At 38.1% G+C, this 21,267-nt stretch overlaps 1 protein-coding gene across 1 annotated transcript in view; it reads right to left on the bottom strand.

Moving 5' to 3' along the window:
* The window catches only part of LOC103080088 (protein POF1B), a 98,622-nt gene that overhangs the window by 71,056 nt on the left and 6,299 nt on the right, over nucleotides 1–21,267 (bottom strand). The window contains 2 exon segments of the mRNA XM_082930853.1: nucleotides 5,814–5,894; nucleotides 8,189–8,263. Coding sequence (XP_082786979.1) covers nucleotides 5,814–5,894; nucleotides 8,189–8,263 — 156 coding nt within the window.

Genomic DNA, 21,267 nt, shown 5'->3' with positions numbered 1-21,267 from the left:
CATCTTGTTTAATTTATCATTTAAAGCTTGTTTCCTTATTTATTTTCATTTTGGAAGATCTGCCCATTGCTGAAAGTGGGGTGTTAAAGTCCCCTATTATGATTGTGTTACTGTCGATTTCCCCTTTTATGGCTGTTTGCATTTGCATTATGTATTGAGGTGCTCTTATGTTAGGTACATAAATATTTACATTTCTTATATCTTCTTGGATTCATCCCTTGATCATTATGTAGTGTCTTTCTTTCTGTCTTGTAATATTCTTTGTTTTAAAGTCTATTTTCTCTGATATGAGACATGCTACTTCAGCTTTCTTTGATTTCAATTTGTTTAGAATATCTTTTTCTGTCCCCTCACTGTGAGTCTGTATGCATCCCCATGTCTGAAGTGAGTCATTTTGTACACAGCATATATACGGGTCTTGTTTTTGTATCCATTCAGCCAGTCTATGTCTTTTGGTTAGAGCATTTAATCCATTTACATTTAAGGTAATTATCAAGATGTATGCTCCTATTCCGATTTTCTTAATTGTTTTGGGATTATTATTGTAGATCTTTTCCTTCTCTTGTTTTTCCTGCCTAGAGAACTTCCTTTAGCATTTTTTGTAATGCTGGTTTGGTGGTGCTGAATTCTCTTAGCTTTTGCTTGTTTTAAAAGGTTTTAATTTCTCCTTCAAATCTGAACCAAACCCTTGCTGGTAGTCTTGGTTGCACATTTTTCCATTTCATCACTTTAAATATGTCCTACCACTCCCTTCTGGCTTGCCGAGTTTCTGCTGAAATATCAAATGATAACCTTATGGGGATTCCCTTGTATCTTATTTGTTGTTTTTCCCTTGCTGCTTTTAATACTTTTTCTTTGTATTTAGTTTTTGATAGTTTGATTAATATGTCTTAGCGTCTTTTTCCTTGGATTTATCCTGCATGGGACTCTGTGCTTCCTGGACTTGATTGACTATTTCCTTTCCCATATTAGGGAAGTTTTCAACTATAATCTCTTCAAATATTTTCTCAATCCCTTTCTTTTTCTCTTCTTCTAGGACCCTTATAATTCTCATGTTGGTGTGTTTAATGTTGTCCCAGAGGTCTCTGAGACTGTCCTCAATTCTTTTCATTCTTTTTTGTTTATTCTGCTCTGCAGTATTTAATTCCACTATTTTATCTTCCAGGTCACTTATCCATTCTTCTACCTCAGTTATTCCACTATTAATCCCTTCTAGAGAACTTTTATTTTCTTTTATTACATTTTTCATCATTGTTTGTGTGCTCTTTAGTTCTTCTAGGTCCTTGTTAAACATTTCTTGTACTGTCTCTATTCTATTTCTAAGATTTTGGAACATCTAACTATCATTATTCTGAATTCTTTTTAAGGTAGACTGCCCATTTCCTCTTCATTTGTTTGGTCTGGTTTGTTTTTGCCTTGCTCCATCATCTGCTGTGTTTTTCTCTGTCTTCTCATTTTGCTTAACTTACTGTGTTTGGGGTCTCCTTTTCACAGGCTGCAGGTTCATAGTTCCCACTGTTTTTGGTGTCTGCCCTAAGTGGCTAAGGTTGGTTCAGTGGATTGTGTAGTCTTCCTAGTCAAAGGGACTAGCGCCTGTGTTCTGGTGGATGAGGCTAGATCTTGTCTTTGTGGTGGGTAGGTCCATGTCTGGTGGTGTGTTTTGGGGTGTTTGTGACCTTGTTATAATTTTAGGCAGCCTCTCTGCTAATGAGTGTGGTTGTGTTCCTGTCTTGCTAGTTGTTTGGGATAGGGTATCCAACACTGTAGCTTGCTGGTCGTTGAGTGGAGTTGGGTGTTGATGTTGAGGTGGAGAGCTCTGGGAGATATTTGCTGCTTGATATTACATGGATCTGGATGGTCTCTGGTGGACCAATGTCCTGAACTTGGCTCTCCCACCTCAGAGGCACAGCCCTGATGACTGGCCGGTGCACCAAGAGCATGTTATCCACAGAGCTCAGAATAAAAGCGAGAAAAAAAGAAATAAAGAAAGAAATAAAATAAATAATATAAAATAAAATGAAATAAAATAAAGTTATTAAAGTAAAAATTTAAAAAGATAACTATTTTAAAATATTTAAATAAAAAGAGAGCAACCAAACCAAAAAAAAAAGAAATCCACCAATGATAACAAGTGCTAAAAACTATACTAAAAAAAAGAAAAACAGATAGACAGAACCCTAGGACAAATGGTAAAAGCAAAGCTATACAGACAAAATCACACACATAAGCATACATATACACACTCGCAAAAAGAGAAAAAGGGAAAAAAATATAGATATCTTTGCTCCCAAAGTCCACCTCAATTTGTGATGATTCATTATCTATTCAGGTATTCCACAGATGCAGGGTAGATCACATTGCTGGTGGAGATTTAATTTGCTCCTCCTGAGGCTGCTGGGAGAGATTTCCCTTTCTCTTCTTTGTTCACACAGCTCCTGGGGTTCAGCTTAGGATTTGGCCCCACCTCTGCATGTAGGCCACCTGAGGGTGTCTATTCTTCACTCAGACAAGACTGGGTTAAAGGAGCAGCTGATTCGGGGGCTCTGGCTCTTTCAGGCAGGGAGAGGGAGGGGTATGGGAATGCGGGGTGAGCCTGCGGCGGCAGAGGCCAGCATGACTTTACAACAGCCTGAGGTGTGCCGTGTGTTCTGGGGAAGTTGTCCCTGGGTCCTGGGACCCTGGCAGTGGCAGGCTGCACAGGCTCCCAGGAGGGGAGGTGTGGATACTGACCTGTGCTTGCACATAGGCTTCTTGGTGCCTTCAGCAGCAGCCTTGGCATCCCATGCCCTTCTCTGGGGTCTGCGCTGATAGCCACAGCTCGCACCTGTCTCTGGAGCTCATTTAAGCAGCACTCTGAATCCCCTCTCCTTGCTCCCCACAAAACAAAGAGGCAAAAAAATTCTCTTGACTCTGGCAGCTCCAGACTTTTTCCAGGACTCCCTCCAAGCTAGCTGTGGCACACTAGCCCCTTTCAGGCTGTGTTCATGCAGCCAACCCCAGTCCTCTCCCTGGCATCTGACCTCCAAAGCCCAAGCCTCAGCTCACAGCCGCTGCCCACCCCAGGGGGTGAGCAGACAAGCCTCTTGGGCTGGTGAGTCCTGGTTGGCACCAATCCTCTGTGCAAGGCTCTTTCTGCTTTGCTCTCTGCACCCCTGTTGCTGCTATCTCCTCCGTGGTTCCAAAGCTTCCCCCTCTGCCACCCAGTCTCCACCTGCAAAGGGGCTTCCTAGTGTGTGGAAACCTTTCTTCATTCACATCTCTTTCCCAGAGGTACAGGTCCCATCCCTATTGTTTTGTTTTGCCCTACCCAGGTACGTGGGGAGTTTCTTGCCTTTTGGGAGGTCTGAGGTCTTCTGCCAGCATTCAGTAGGTGTTCTGTAGGGGTTGTTCCACATGTAGATGTATTTCTGATGTATTTGTGGGGCAGAAGGTTACCTCCATGTCCTACTTTTCTGCCATTTTCAGGAATTGGGATTTTTGTCTCCGGTGCAGGTAAGGCAGAATCTTCCTGACACCACTATGGATTTTAAACACCGGTATGAAAGGACCACAGGTTTTTCTGCAGTTCTTTTCTAGCATTTGCCAGCCCCCATGACTAGACTGATTTGAATTTCTCCCTGTGCCATTTATCTTCCCACTTCCCCTTCCTGCCTTCCACCACCCTTGGATGAATGGGTTTTTGTAATTCTAGCTGTTGTATTTTGTGGACTTGTTATTTTTGTTTTTCTGTGAAGTACATATATTGGATGTGGGAGGTAAAGGAGGCTCTGCTGCCCCTGGTCACTCCCTTTATAGCCATCACTGTCTTGTTTCTTGTAACTCAGGTTACATTTGTTCTCTTGCTCCACTGCACGGAAAACAAGTCTGAAGAGATGGGACAGGAGTTAAGACCTCACAGCTAGATCTGCTGGGTTTTGAGAAGTGATTTTCTTTCTTCCCCTTCAAGGGGAAAAATATTTTTTCACTGGTATTTTTTCACCCAACCATAGAGAGGTGCCAATTTTGGACAAGTGCCATTGCAACACAGAATGCTCAGAGAACCTGAACTTTTAAACTCTGGAGGTCTGAACTTTACTGTTAGCCACTGATGGGTCTTTCTGGTATTTCAAAGGATATTGGATGCTGCAAATAGGAACTGAAAGGGTAAACTTATTAAACCCATTAAACCTGAGGGGGAAAAAGAAATTCACTGAATAAATGACAACTTCTCTGTGCTGCTGTTTTCTCACTTTTTTAGAACTAAATGAGATAAAATATGTAAATTGCCTAACATGGAGTGTATATCCAATAAGTATTAATTCTTCCATTTCCTCATTAATTAAAGAATAAGAATGCATCCAAAGTCACATAAGAATCGCTTGCAAAGAAAGCTGGAATTCAAATGATTCGATATTTAAAATCTCTCCATGGATATATCTTAGGCAAACACAATACTTCTCACATCGTGAAAAAAAAGTGCTATCTAGAGCTAATTCTTTGAGAGCCAGGGATGTCAAGTGTAATATGCATTTAAGTATGCATATTCCCCAGTTTATTTGTGAAAGGAAGAAAAAGAGAATGAGAGGAAAGAGGGGAGAGCATAAAGTGATTGGCTAAGTTGTAGAAAGAGGCACAGTCTCATCTCCAAGGCCTTCCTCATGTCTCCCTTCCCCCACACACATTTTTCAGATTTTTTGCTTAAACCCTTGATTCGGCAAAAGGAGCAAGCAGCTGCTTTACTATAATCACATTCTCTCTTGATTTTTACATAGATGTATGAAAACTCAAGGAAATGTGCAAAACAATCACCCCCTCCAACACAGAGCTTGTAAGCTCATAGGTTCACACATGCGCATGTGCACAACTAACAGCCTCTCTAGCTAAAGAGACATGAGACAATAATTTTTAAATGAATAAAGAAGATGGGAGATAGATAAATACAAGCAAAAGTATAGTATTAATATATACTTCCTACTCAACTAGACTAGTACCAAGTGTGTTACCCTAATTTAACCCTTTGTTTTCCACAGCTGAAGTAAATGATCAATTTTATTTTTGAGAGAGAGGAGAACTGTTTCCTGCAGTAGTAGAAAAATAAAGAGAAAAGCAAAGAATTGTGGTATTATTATCCGGGGCACACTGTTTCTATTTGTGAAACTTTTGTCCTTATAATCCCATAAAAGAACCTCCTGTTGCAGCTAAAGTAAGGCTGTGTGTGTGTGTGTGTTGTTGAGGAAGGCTTATTACTATGGGAAAATATTTTTCTTAATTTTCTCCTCAAAATGAGTCAAAGAATAATATCCTAGTTTATATAATATAAGGTTAAATATCTTTGTAGAAAATATAATGATGTAATTTTCAAAAGACCTCATTTCTAGGCACAGAAGTTCATACACCCAAAGAAACAAAGGCATGGAGACACTTTTGAACTTTTGACTCTTCATTTTCTTCTTCCTAGCCCATATCTCAAAGGCAAATCTAAATAGACTAAAGACTCCAACTGCCAATGCAACAGGTGATAGTTTTATATGAAGCCTGTGAAGGAACTTTGTCCCTTTTTTCTTTGGTTCAAAGTGCACAAAGGGTGGTGCTATAGAAGCAGAAAGACTTTATAACCCAACAGTTCCAACTTGGAACTGTTGCATCTCTGAGGCACATGGTTGTCTGGAGCTAAAGATGACTTTGTTAATAATGATCAGAAGCTAACTTTATAACTGGAAGAACTCCAACAATCTGATTTTAGGAATCTAGTAGCTGACTCACCCTTCTTGTTTAAGCTATCAACTTCTGAGGAATTACTAGGTTGGGACAAGAGTTTGCATGATATAGCTTACCTGTTCAGGATTTTGCACTACATATTGCCTAATAGTGGTCTGCGGATATGTAGTGACTTTCACTGTTGGAGAATGGAGTTCCTGTGAAGAAAAGATAAAAGCTGCATATAATCATAGTTATTTAGTGACCTTGCAGCCAAGATAATAGGGAGCAGTTTTCAGAGTGAAATTTTAAAAACCATTTACATAAATGATAACATATGAATTTATGTTTTGGTTAATTTCAGTCTGAAAAACATACATGAAGGAGTGTGTTTATGGGCTCAGCACCATGCTAGGTATTTCTATTATATTCATTGCATAATAATTCATCACACATTCCAAACTATATTTGATGAGAGTTTCAAAATATTTGTTTCATTGTAAATGCCCCATGATTAGAAGGAAATATAGCTTAATATTTATTAATCAGATCTTCTGTTTGGAAAGGACATCCTATATTTTAAAAAATGAAAGGAGATGCAAAGAGAAAACTGTGTGTGTATACTTAAACATTTAAATCTTCAGTGTGGTGGTGGGCGAGGGCAATAAATAATGTTAAAAGGGAGACAAAACACCAGAACAAAGTCATTTGTAAATTTTTGATGGAAAAAGAGTGGGTATCATTAATATAAAGAGAGTTTTATACCTCGGTGAGAAAAAAAAATCTTCACACTAATAGATAAATGAGCAAACGGTATGAAAGCAGAAAAGAAGAAAAGCAAATGATTAACAAACAACAACAATTATTCAAACAAACTAAGAATTAAGTAAACATAACAAAAGAATATCATATTTTAACTGAGAAAATGTTAAAATAATAATGCTGATGAGGGCACAGTAGGAGGAGCATTTTCCTGTGGAGAGGGGAAAGATTAAATAATCGTGCATAAGCTGAAATATGTAGCCATCAAAATAATGATCTTGATAATACAAATTTACATTAAAAAGCTCATAACATTATGTAAGATTAAGTGAGAATGAAGATATAAAACTGCATTTATGGTATGATCTTAATTTTTTATTTGAATGGAAGAAAACACAACAAAATGCTAAGAGTACTATCTCTGGGTAGGGGATGGGTCATGAGTGAATTTTATTTTTTCTTCTTTATGTTCTTTTGTATTTCCACATTTTCTAGAAAAAACATATCTTTTGTCAGAAGTAAAATTTACAGCAAACTTAATTATAGAGCCCTTTATTATGAAAAATAACAGTAAATGCAATTTTATGACTGGATTTGAGCGTAGTGAACAGCTCTGTGATTTAAGTAGACTTACTTTTCTGAGCTAATCCTATCTTGGTGGTCCATCCCATGGGGCTCCACTTTTAACTCAGTTGTAACCTTTATTCCACTGTCCTATGTTTTGTTAGGTGCATGACCCATGTTAGTCTGAGGTCTTTGGGAGTAGTGATTAGTTCCAATTTATCTTTGTGCAATATTTGGTACATACTTGGCAGTCAGCAAATGTTCGCTGAATAAATGTATGACTCTAACTGACCTAGCTCTAGGCCAGGCCGAATTGGGACATGGTAGGCAAACTTTTCTTTGATAATCTTACTTGTTCTGCATAATATCACCTTTTCCTCACTGTATCCCAGGTCTAGAGACCAGCTTTTGTCCATTTGTCCCTTCACTATTCAAGTTCACATCGTGACACTTCAGTCTGGGCAGGCATGTTTTCTCAGAACAGTATCTTTCTCCCTCCTATCTTCCAAATCGTGCAGCCTTTATACTCCCCTCCTGTGTACTAACAAACTTAGGATGTCATATGGTTTATTTACTCAGAATTTACTTTTTAATATGTGGGACTAGCTCATTAAACACATATTTGTTAATATGATATTTAATTATTATTACAGGTACCTCTTGGAGATATAATGTGTACACTCAAAAATAATCTTTAAAGTGGGATTATTACGTCACAAAGGTTAAGGGAACTTGAACTTGTGTGTCTTTCAAATCATGCACTTTGGAGAAGGGCTAGTTCTGACCCTGTAAGTTATTCTCTCTGGATATAAATGTACAGTATTATCATCACAAAGCCACGTCCTCAATCAATCCAAGATCTAGGTACTTCATTTCTGCTCAGATCAAGGACCCTTAAAATATACATAATCAGTGGGAGATCCTTGGAGAAAAATAAACTGCACTCAAACAAAAGCAATCAGATTGAGTAGACAATGAAATTGAAAAACCTCAATTCACAGAACTTGCTTCACATTCCTATAATGGGCTCAGCTGACTTTCATATGTAAGGCTCTCCTTTCCAGTTTTATGTTCCTGAATTTTTGTGAATGTGTAAAGCTTTATGAGGGCCTAAAGATCACTTAAACATACAAGCAAGGTTTACACAAAAAGAAAGTAATCTAATCTAACCCATATCTTATTTTACCTGTTCAGTATTTGGGGTTATATGTACAGTGCTTGGGGCACAAGTAGATATTTTCAGAGTTGGAGAATGAAGTTCCTGTTGATAGAAAAAAAAGGGGGTTCAGAAACTGTTACTGAGCAGTGTCATTTAAATCTCTTAGGTTCTTGGGATTCCCTGGTGGTGCAGTGGTTAAGAGTCCGCCTGCTGATACAGGGGACACGAGTTCGTTTCCCGGTCCGGGAAGATCCCACATGCCACGGAGCAGCTGGGGCCGTGAGCAATGGCTGCTGAGCCTGCACGTCCGGAGCCTGTGCTCCACAACAGGAGAGGCCACAACAGTGAGAGGCCCACGTACAGCAAAAAAAAAAAAAAAGTCTTAGGTTCTTAAGGTATTATTATTTCCTTTATTTTTATAATAACCCAATTTGTCAGAAATAAGAACGTTATTTAGTGCTTTCTTAGATGATGTCCATCTTTCCAAAGAGCACATTACCAATTCTTTTGTCAGCATTGCAAGAAATCTAATGAAAAATAATTTCTAGAATGCTTTCATAACAATATATACTTCTTCCACTTTTAGTTTGCATCCCTTTTTTTGCTTTTTTGAGAACTCGGCTGATGTATCCCCGGATGTTATTGTATGTCTGCAATTAACAAGATTTAAAGTTTAACAAACAAAAACATTAAATGTAAAAAAGTCTGAAAGCAATATAGGAAACTACCTTTGAAAACTCAACTAAGACTACTGCTCTTAGATTACTTCAAGCTGATTTTTAATTATGCTTCATGTGATCTGCTTCTAGTTTAATTTCAAAGAAAAGGTTCTGATGTTAAATAATGATCCATAAAGATGAGAGTATGATTTTTGATAATGTTTAGATAAAATGTTCACTCTATTGATTATGCTGGCTTCTTTACATTTTTCCCAGATCAGCAAATTGCATAACGTTATCAGTGTGCAAAGAGTTGACAGCATTACTCAATTTCTTCATACTTTACTATAATTTACAACCAATTGACACAACTCCAGGATATATTCCTAAAACGATAAAAATAGTGTTTTCTTCATATCAAGGAGGTATTAAAAATCAGAATCACAGACTTACAAGGGAAACACTGACAGACTCATACCGAAGTATAGCTATAATGTAGGTGTAACGTGCTGTTCTTAAAACAGGACTGTGCATTTACTCAGACTGCCAAATGCTCTGCACGCTGTGGTTTTCCTTTTGGTTCAACTTGTAACATTTTCATCCTTCCTCCCTCTGTTACATCAACAGCAATACTGCAAGCTTAATGTTTCTAGGCAGGCTTTGAATAGGTTCCCAGATTTCCTACTGGTAGCTGAGGATAATTGCTCAGACAAATGCACAGAATTAAAGACTTTAGACCAAAAATGTACGTGTTCTTCAGTTTAGGAAAATGGTTACAAATACAACCAAGTGCAGGTGGATTTGGCCCAGAGATCCAACAGGAATAAGTTCAGAAAGACAAAAAAGGTGCTTTTTAGTTTTACAATAGTGCATGAATACACTCTAACATAAAAATTTATAAAGTCAAAGATCTTCCCTTAACCATCCTCCCTTCGTTCAAATCTTACCCATATATATACATATATGTATAAATAATATTTACTGCTTTTATTATTCTGCAATGTAAGCCTAACAATATCTCATATTATAGATTAATGTCTTAATTCATTATTTTAAATTATAGTGTTCCATAATGTTTGTTTGATATTTATTTACCTATCTTTTTAAAATTGTTTTCAGGTTTCCACTATGCTGCAAAGAGCATCCTTGTGCAATGTGAGGATTTCTCTAGAATCCCACAAAGTGGAATTACTAAGGCACAGAGTATGTGCATTATTAATTTTAACACATACTGCCCAATTGATTTCTCAAATGGCTATGCCAATTCCACATCCATCAGCAAGTGTAAAAGTACTCATGTGTGAAAGATGCTTTTATGAAAACTTTTCGCCTTTTTAGGCTGTGGCTAGTAATACAAAGGTTATTTTGAGAATACAGTTAGTGCACACTGCCTGGTACCTGGTTCTATAGATGGTAGTTCTTTCCCCTTCCCTTTACCCTATTCAAATCTGATGACATCAGAAAATTAAACAGAATGAAACTTAACTAGCTATGTGGAGTAGCTTTTAAGATGAAAGAGTATACTGAGAAGTTTTATAAATTTGCTGAAATTAACCCAAGTAAGAATACACACACATACACAAATATGTGTGTGTGTGTGTATGTATGTTACATATTTAGTGCATATATTGATAGGCAGTTACTTTACTCAGATACCAAGATAGCAGATATTCAAAAGGCAAATTGGTGTATTTGCACAAAGACTAGTCTAGGGTTAAAATGAAGAAATTATTCAATCTTCTTATATTTGGAAAGCCGGTACATTAATTCCACATATTATGCTTTACTTAATTGTTCTGAGCCTTCATTATTAGAATTGATCTAGGCAAATGTGGCTTTTCCCATACAACCCTTATGGAAACGAAGGACAAATGGAAAGACTTCAAAAAGTAAAATATTAAGGTGGTAGCTTAATATGGGTCAAAGAGATTAAGACGTATGGCAGTGACCAGAATGAGTTTAAATTACAGCAGTATTAGACTTATCATAAGGTGGGAAAAAACCTATCTGAATATAAGGTATATTAATTTCAGAAAAACTTCCTAAAGAAAACCCTTTTCCCCTGAAAGTCTACAGAATTAGGTAAGTAGTGTGAGTAAAGGTCCAAAATGAACATTGTCTTGATGATGGAAGTTACTTTCAGTGGCATCTAGCTCTAGGCAGGATTGCAGCAAGTCATCCCACAAGTAGCCATTGCCTATTCTACAGGAAGTGATCAAAAATGTTTGTGAATGAATGAATGGATGAATAAAGAGGATGTTTTAGTTTTAAAGGCATCTCAGGAATAGAAATCTAAATCTATCTCTTGATAACCTACATCAATGTTTAATTTTCAGTGTCACTCATCTGTACAGAACTTCCCTAAATCCTTCATGTTGAAATCATTAAATCTAATGAATAGTTACATCTTTTGTACTTATGCCCTCTATGCCATAGCCCCATGTTCCTTATAACAAAATAATTGAAGGCTGGGGAAGGGGTGGTGGTGACTATCATAATATAGTGGAAAGAGTCCTGTGCTTGAAGTCCAGAGCCCTAGGTTCTACTTCTAGTTATACCACTATACCACCAGCCAGCTATGATAATGAACAACTCATGCCATCTTCCTGAGCTTGTTTCCTCATGTGAGAAACGGGATGTGGGTATGTTTAAGTGTGGATTGGAGGATCTTTAAGCCCCATCCTATTTCCGACATTCTGTGAATATAAGAGATCACTCCCAGCTTATTTTTCCATACAATTTCAAATCCTTTCAACTTGTCAGTCTTGTTTTCCTTTGATGAAGATGATAATGACAACTAACACCTATTAAGAGCTTTCTATGCCAAATGTTACACAGATCATCTTATTTAAGACTCAGAAAAACTGTCATCAGAAATGTACTATTATAACAACCCCATTTTACATATGAGTAAAGTTAGACAAAGATAGGTTAAGTAGCTAGCTGAAGATCACACAGCTAATACTAAGGTGTTGGTATTCCAACTCAAGTAGCATGATGCTACTTAATCACTAAATCCAGAACTCATAACCTTAATCACTATACTTTCCCACATCTATAGCCTGCCTCATTATCTTTTCTGTTCTTCAAGTTGTGGAACAAAATTCTACTGTTAGATTTGATTAATTTTCATAATAGGAGACTAGATATTTGACTCTTTTTTATTATTTACTATCAAAAGAAACTTTTTGGTGCCTGAAAACAAGAAATCCACCTATAACTGACCATGTGAGAGAATAGCCCTGATTAAATATTTTAAACTTCTACAAATACAATAGGGTTTTTTTTTAAGTAGACAGCATTATATATTTAGAGTATACATACAGAACTCTAAACTCAATAAATCACTGAATTTTTATTTAATTTTCATATCATTTAAGCCCTTTGATTTTGCAGGAAGGGCCTACTTTTTCTGATCAAATATTCAGCCGAGTATTGAGTCGTTTATTCCTGTGGCTCATATTTGCTAAATACATAAATATTGCCTGTTGGCAACATTCTTTAGGTAGAGTTTTGTTGAAAAATAATTTTGTTTATAGTTAGTAGATTTAGGCTTAGTATGAAATCCAAGGCTGTTTTTCCCATGATGACTAAAGTCATTTTCTACTTTGGGAAAGTTGTAGCAGCCCTCTTCCCTCTTCCTCCTCCTCCCCACCTTTTTCCTTCTCCTCCTCACCCTTCTTTTTCCGTTTTTCTCCTAGTCCTCCTCTTATAAAGTACATGTGACCAATTTTAAGATCAGAGTGAATTAAAATCAGTCTGCTTTTCTGGGATAATTTTACAACATCACTTGAGATTAATTGTTCATACCTTGGTTTAACCTAAATCAGAGTTGGGATACAGGAATCAGATATCAGAGACTATATGACATAAATAAGAGTCAAATGTATAGATCAGGAATATCCAGTATAGCATGGTGGTTACAAGTGTAGACCTAGAACTAGACTGCTTTATTTAAATCCCAGTTCTACCACATACTAGCTGCATGAACTTGAGCAAGTTACATAGCACTCCTGTGCCTTTGTTACCTCATCAGTAAAAATGGGAATGATATTTGAACTTCACTTACTAAAGTTTAAATTTATTCAGTAGCTTAAGTGACATAGGCAGTTCCAGAGAGGCTATGAAACCCAGATCATGTGCTAAAAGAAAGGAAGGTGCATTTTTATTGAGGAGGGATATTTCATCATTTTCCTCTATTTAAATATTTACTCTTTCAAAAGGTAAGGTTCTGGGGAAATTATATAAAGGATAGATACAGTCACCCCTCTGTATACACAAGTTTTGCATCTGCAAATTCAACCAACAAAGGATTGAAAATATTAAAGAAAATCTGAAAGTTTCAAAAATCAAAACCTAAATTGGGTGTGCTCTGTCAACTATTTATATAGTATTTACACTGTATTTACAAATCTAAAGATGATTTTAAATATGGGCAAGGATATGCACAGGTTATATAAGATACCTGACAATCAATTAGAAGAGGGCTTCCGGGAAGATGGCAGAAGAGTAAGACGCGGAGGTCACCTTCCTCCCAAAAGATACACCAGAAATACATCTACACGTGGAACAACTCCTACAGAGCACCTACTGAAGGCTGGCAGAAGACCTCAGACCTCCCAAAAGGCAAGAAACCCACCACGTACTTGGGTAGGGCAAAAGAAAATAGAATAAATAGAGACAAAAGGATAGGGACAAGACCTGCACCAGTGCTAGGGAGCTGTGAAGGAGGAAAGGTTTCCACACACTAGGTAGCCCCTTTGGGGGCGGAGACTGCGGGTGGCGGAGGGGGAAAGCTTCGGAGCAGAGGAGGAGAGCACAGCAACAGGGGTGCTGAGGGCAAAGCGGAGAGATTCCCGCAAAGAGGATCGGTGTCGACCTGCACTCACCAGCCTGAGAGGCTTGTCTGCTCACCCGCCGGGGAGTGCGGGGCTGGGAGTTGAGGGTCGGGCTTCGGTCGGAGTGCTGGGAGAGGACTGGGGTTCGCAGCAAGAACACAGCCTGCAGGGGTTAGTGCACCACGGATAGCCGGGAGGGAGTCTGGGTAAAAGTCTGGACTTGCCAAAGAGGCAAGAGACAATTTCTTCCCTCTGTTTCCTGGTGCGCGAGGAGAGGGAATTAAGAGCGCTGCTTAAAGGAACACCACAGACGGGCCGCGAGCTGCGGCTAAAAGCGAGGACCCCAGAGACGGGCATGAGACGCGAAGGCTGCTGCTGCCGCCACCAAGAAGCATGTGTGAGAGCACAGGTTACTATGCACACCCCGCATCCGGGGAGCCTGTGCAGCCCACCACTGCCAGAATCCCTGGATCCAGGGACAACTCCGCAGAGAGAACGCACGGTGCGCCTCAGGCTGGTGCGATGTCATGCCGGCCTCTGCCACCGCAGGCTCGCCCCGCACTCTGTGCCCCTCCCTCCCCCCGGCCTGAGTGAGCCAGAGCCCCCGAATCAGCGGCTTCTTTAGCCCCGTCCAGTCTAAGCGAAGAACAGATGCCCTCCGGCGACCTACACGCAGAGGCAGGGCCAAATCCAAAACTGAGCTCCTGGGAGCTGTGCGAACAAACAAGAGAAAGGGAAATCTCTCTCAGCAGCCTCAGAAGCAGCGGACTAAAGCTCCACAACAAACTTCATGTTTATTCCTGTATCGGTGGAATACATGCATAGACAACAAATCATTCTGAATTGAGAAGGTGGACTTTCAGAACAAGATTTATCATTTTTTCCCCTTTTCCTCTTTTTGTGAGTGTGTATGTGTATGCTTCTGTGTGAGATTTTGTCTGTATAGCTTTGCTTCCACCATTTGTCCTAGGGTTCTAACGGTCCATTTTTTTGTTTGTTTGTTTTTTAATATTTTTCTTTTTTTTCTTCATAATTATTTTTCTATTTTAATAACTTTATTATATTTTATCTTACTTTATTTTACTTTATCTTCTTTCTTTCTTTTTTCCTTCCTTTATTCCCTCCTTCCTCCCTTCCTTCCTAGCTCCCTCCCTCTCTCCCTACTTTCTTTCTTTCTACTTCTACTAATTCTTTCTTTCTACATTTTCTCCCTTTTATTCTGAGCCAAGTGGATGAAAGGCTCTTGGTGCTCCAGCCAGGAGTCAGTGCTGTGCCTCTGAGGAGGGAGAGCCAACTTCAGGACACTGGTCCACGAGAGACCTCCTAGCTCCACACAATATCAAATGGCGAAAGCTCCCAGAGATTTCCAACTCAACACCAGCACCCAGCTTCACTTAACAACCAGCAAGCTACAGTGCTGGACATGCTATACCAAACAAGTAACAAGACAGGAACACAACCCCACCCATTAGCAAAGAGGCTGCCTAAAATCATAAGTCCACAGACACCCCAAAACCCACCAACAGATGTGGACCTGCCCACCAGAAAGAAAAGATCGAGCCTCATCCACCAGAACACAGGCACTAGTTCCCTCCACCAGGAAGCCTACACAACCCACTGAATGAACTTAAGCCACTGGGGACAGACACGAAAAACAAAGAGAACTACGAACCTGCAGCCTGCAAAAAGGAAACCCCAAACACAGTAACATAAGCAAAGTGAGAAGACAGAAAAACACACAGCTGATGAAGGAGAAAGATAAAAACCCACCAGACCTAACAAATGAAGATGAAATAGGCAGTCTACCTGAAAAAGAATTCAGAATAATAATACTAAAGATGATCCAAAATCTTGGAAATAGAATAGACGAAATGAAAGAAACATTTAACACAGACCTAGAAGAACTAAAGATGAAGCAAGCAACAAAGAACAACAAAATAAATGAAATTAAAAATACTCTAGATGAGATCAATAACAGAATAACAGGGAGAACAGATAAGTGACCTGAAAGATAAAATTGTGGAAATAACTACAGCAGAGCAGAATAAACAAAAAAGAATGAAAAGAACTGAGGACAGTCTCAGAGACCTCTGGGACAACATTAAATGCACCAACATTTGAATTATAGGGGTTCCAGAAGAAGAAGAGAAAAAGAAAGGGACTGAGAAAATATTTGAAGAGATTATACTTGAAAACTTCCCTAATATGGGAAAGGAAATAGTTACTCAAGTCCAGGAAGCACAGAGAGTGCCATACAGGATAAATTCAAGGGGAAATACGCCAACACATATTAATCAAAATGTCAACAATTAAATACAAAGAAAACATATTAAAAGCAGCAAGGGAAAAACAACAAATAACACACGAAGGAATCCCCATACAGTTAACATCTGATCTTTCAGCAGAAACTCTACAAGCCAGAAGGGACTGGCAGGACATATTTAAAGAGATGAAGGAGAAAAACCTGCAACCAAGATTACTCTACATAGCAAGGATCTCATTCAGATTTGATGGAGAAATTAAAACATTTACAGACAAGCAAATGCTGAGAGAGTTCAGCACCACCAAACCAGCTTTACAACAACTGCTAAAGGAACTTCTCTAGGCAAGAAACACAAGAGAAGGAAAAGACCTACAATAACGAACCAAAAACAATTAGGAAAATGGGAATAGGAACATACATATTGATAATTACCTTAAATGTAAGTGGAATAAATGCTCCCAACAAAAGACAGGATCGGCTGAATGGATACAAAAACAAGACAATATATATGCTGTCTACAAGGGACTAACTTCAGACCTAGAGACACATACAGACTGAAAGTAAGGGGATGGAAAAAGATGTTTCATGCAATTGGAAACCAAAGAAAGCTGGAGTAGCAATTCTCATATCACATAAAATAGACTTTAAAATAAAGACTATTAGAAAAGAAAAAGTAGGACACTACATGATGATCAAGGGATCGATCCAAGAAGAAGGTATAACAATTGTAAATATTTATGCACCCAACATAGGAGCACCTCAATACATAAGGCAAATACTAACAGGGGGAAATTGACAGTAACACATTCATAGTAGGGGACTTTAACACCCCACTTTCACCAATGGATAGACCATCCAAAATGAAAATAACTGAGGAAACACAACCTTTAAACGATACATTAAACAAAATAGATTTAATTGATATTTATAGGACATTCCATCCAAAAACAACAGAATACGCATTTTTCTCACGTGCTCCTAGTACATTCTCCAGGATACATCATATCTTGGTTCAGAAATCAAGCCTGGTAAATTTAAGGAAATTGAAATTGTATCAAGGATCTTTTCTGACTACAATGCTATGAGACTAGATATCAATTACAGTAAAATACCTGTAAAAAATGCGAACACATGGAGGCTAAACAATACACTACTTAATAACGAAGTGATCACTGAGGAAAGCAAAGAGGAAATAAAAAAATACCTAGAAACAAATGACAATGGAGACACGACAACCCAAAACCTATGGGATGCAGCAAAAGTTGTTCTAAGAGGGAAGTTTATAGCAATACAATCCTACCTTAAGAAACAGGAAATATCTCAAATAAACAACCTAACCCTGCACCTAAAGCAATTAGAGAAAGAACAAAAAAAACCCCAAAATTAGCAGAAGGAAAGAAATCATAAAAATAAGATCAGAAATAAATGAACAAGAAATGAAGGAAACGATAGCAAATATCAATAAAACTAAAAGCTGGTAATTTGAAAAGATAAACAAAATTGATAAACCATTAGCCAGACTCATCAAGAAAAAAAGGGAGAAGACTCAAATCAATAGAATTAGAAATGAAAAAGGAGAAGTAACAACTGACACTGCAGAAATACAAACCATCATGAGAGATTACTACAAGCAATTCTATGCCAATAAAATGGACAACCTGGAAGAAATGGACAAATTCTTAAAAATGCACAACCTGCCAAGACTGAATCAGGAAGAAATAGAAAATATGAACAGACCAATCACAAGCACTGAAATTGAAACTGATTAAATATCTTCCAACAAACAAAAGCCCAGGACCAGCTGGCTTCACAGGATAATTCTATCAAACATTTAGAGAAGAACTAACGCCTACCCTTCTCAAACTCTTCCAAAATATAGCAGAGGGAGGAACACTCCCAAACTCATTCTACGAGGCCACCATCACCTTGATACCAAAACCAGACAAGGATGTCACAGAGAAAGAAAACTACAGGCCAATATCACTGATGAACAAAGATGCAAAAATCCTCAACAAAATACTAGCAAACAGAATCCAACAACACATTAAAAGGATCATACACCATGATCAAGTGTGGTTTATTCCAGGAATGCAAGGATTGTTCAATATATGCAAAACAATGAATGTGATAATCCATATTAACAAAGTGGAGGAGATAAACCATATGATCATCTCAATAGATGCAGAGAAAGCTTTCGACAAAATTCAACACCCATTTTATGATAAAATCCCTGCAGAAAGTAGGCATAGAGGGGACTTTCCTTGGCATAATAAAGACCATATATGACAAGCCCCCAGCCAACCTTGTCCTCAGTGGTGAAAAACTGAAAGCATTTCCACTAAGATCAGGAACAACACAAGGTTGCCCACTCTCGCCACTCTTATTCAACATAGTTTTGCAAGTTTTAGCCACAGCAATCAGAGAAGAAAAGGAAATAAAAGGAATCCAAATCGGAAAAGAAGAAGTAAAGCTGTCACTGTTTGCAGATGACATGATACTATACATAGAGAATCCTAAAGATGCTACCAGAAAACTACTAGAGCGAATCAATGAATTTGGTAAAGTAGCAGGATACAAAATTAATCACAGAAATCTCTGGTATTCCTATACACTAATGATGAAAAATCTGAAAGTGAAATCAAGACAACACTCCCACTTACCACTGCAACAAAAAGAATAAAATATCTAGGAATAAGCCTACCTAAGGAGACAAAAGACCTATATGCAGAAAATTATAAGACACTGATGAAAGAAATTAAAAATGATACAAATAGTTGGAGAGATATACCATGTTCTTAGATTGGAAGAATCAACAATGTGAAAATGATTCTACTACCCAAAGCAATCTACAGATTCAATGCAATCCCTATCCAACTGCCACTGGCATTTTTCACAGAACTAGAAAAAAAATCACAATTTGTATGGAAACACAAAAGACCCCGAATAGCCAAAGCAATCTTGAGAACGAAAAATGGAGCTGGAGGAATCAGGCTCCCTGACTTCATACAATACTACAAAGATACAGTAATCAAGACAGTACGGTACTGGCACAAAAACAGAAATATAGATCAATGGAACAGGATAGAAAGCCCAGAGATAAACCCACACACATATGGTCACCTTATCTTTGATAAAGGAGACAGGAATGTATAGTGGAGAAAGGACGGCCTCTTCAATAAGTGGTGCTGGGAAAACTGGACAGGTATATGTAAAAGTATGAGATTAGATCACTCCCTAACACCGTACACAAAAATAAGCTCAAAATGGATTAAAGACCTAAATGTAAGGCCAGAAACTATCAAACTCTTAGAGGAAAACATAGGCAGAACACTCTAAGACATAAATCACAGCAAGATCCTTTTTGACCCACCCCCTAGAGAAATGGAAATAAAAAAAATAAATAAACAAATGAGGCCTAATTAAACTTCAAAGCTTTTGCACAGTAAAGGAAACCATAAACAAGACCAAAAGACAACCCTCAGAATGGGAGAAAATATTTGCAAATGAAGCAACTGACAAAGAATTAATCTCCAAAATTTATAAACAGCTCATGCAGCTCAATAACAAAAAAACAAAAAACCCAGTCCAATGGGCAGAAGACCTAAATAGACATTTCTCCAAAGAAGATATCCAGACTGCCAACAAACACATGAAAGAATGCTCAGCTTCATTAATCATTGGAGAAATGCTAATCAAAACTGCAATGAGATATCATCTCACACCAGTCAGAATGGCCGTCATCAAAAAATCTACAAACAATAAATGCTGAAGAGGGTGTGGAGGAAAGGGAACCGTCTTGCACTGTTTATGAGAATGTAAATTGATACAGCCACTGTGGAGAATAGTATGGAGGTTCCTTAAAAAACTACAAATAGAACTACCATATATGATAATTCATAGTCTGATAACTACCATATGATAGATACCATACCATATTGCTGGCAATCCCACTACTGGGCATATTCCCTGAGAATGCCATAATTCAAAGAGTCATGTACCAAAATGTTCATTGCAGCTCTATTTACAGTACCCTGGAGATGGAAACAACCTAAGTGTCCATCATCGGATGAATGGATAAAGATGTGGCACATATATACAATGGAATATTACTCAGCCATAAAAAGAAACGAAATTGAGCTATTTGTAATGAGGTAGATAAACCTGGAGTCTGTCATACAGAGTGATGTAAGCCAGAAAGAGAAAGACAAATACCGTATTCTAACATATATATGGAATTTAAGAAAAAAAAAATGTCATGAAGAACCTAGGGGTAAGCCAGGAATAAAGATACAGACCTACTAGAGAATGGACTTGAGGATATGCGGAGGGGGAAGGGTAAGCTGTGACAAAGCGAGAGAGATGCATGGATATATATACACTACCAAACGTAAGGTAGATAGCTAGTGGGAAGCAGCCGCATAGCACAAGGAGATCAGCTTGGTGCTTTGTGACCACCTGGATGGGTAGGATAGGGAGGGTGCGAGGGAGGGAGACGCAAGAGGGAAGAGTTAGGGGAACATGTTTATATGTATAACTGATTCACTTTGTTATAAAGCAGAAACTAACAACAAAAGAAAGATACTTGAGCATAAGTGGGTTTTGGTATATGGAGCAGGGGTCCAAGTACCAATCCTCCTCAGATAGCAAAGGGTGACTATACCTGCATACATACAGAAAAATATTTCATTCAGCTCTTTTAAAAATTTTTATGAATTTAATTCTTCTTCTACTGAAATTGTCATTCTAAACTTGTACTTTGAAAGTTTGTGGCTTCATTTTTTGTTTCATTCCTATGTGTCCATTAAAGCTGATCCTGTACTTTGGCAGCCCTTTTATCGCACATTTGTACCACCATGAATTTCTTTGAATTGTGATGATCTTAGAGGTAGTTCTATACGTAAATGAGTAGCTTGAATATACAGATCTGTAGTGTCCAGTAGAACTCTCTGCAGTGGTGGAAATGCCCTGTATCTATCTATGCTGTACAGTTCAGTAGTCACTAGCCACACGTGGCTGTTGAGCACTTAAAATGTGGCTATTGCAGCTGAGGAACTGAATAATTAGTTTTATTGGATTTGAATTAATTTAAATGTTAATATAAATAACCACATACTACCCTACTGGAAGTGTAGCTCTAGAGGAAGCATTAGGTGCATTAGGTAAGAGGCCGACTGCAAGCAAGCTTTAATGTCAGCATCACTACAGTTTAAAAAGGAAAAAGAAAAAAACACACACTAAAAAACTTCATTTCAAATATTGAGGTTCAAGTTCAAAGACTCTAAGAGCATGGGAACTTCCAAATTACTCTTTCTAAAGGATATTTATGCCAGTAAACATTATAAATAC

The sequence above is a fragment of the Lipotes vexillifer genome, unplaced genomic scaffold (assembly GCF_000442215.2).
Source record: "Lipotes vexillifer unplaced genomic scaffold, Lipotes_vexillifer_v1.1 scaffold140, whole genome shotgun sequence".
NCBI lineage: Eukaryota > Metazoa > Chordata > Mammalia > Artiodactyla > Lipotidae > Lipotes > Lipotes vexillifer.
The sequence above is the reverse complement of the archived record's forward strand: the minus strand, read 5'-3'. Positions and strand labels throughout refer to the sequence as shown.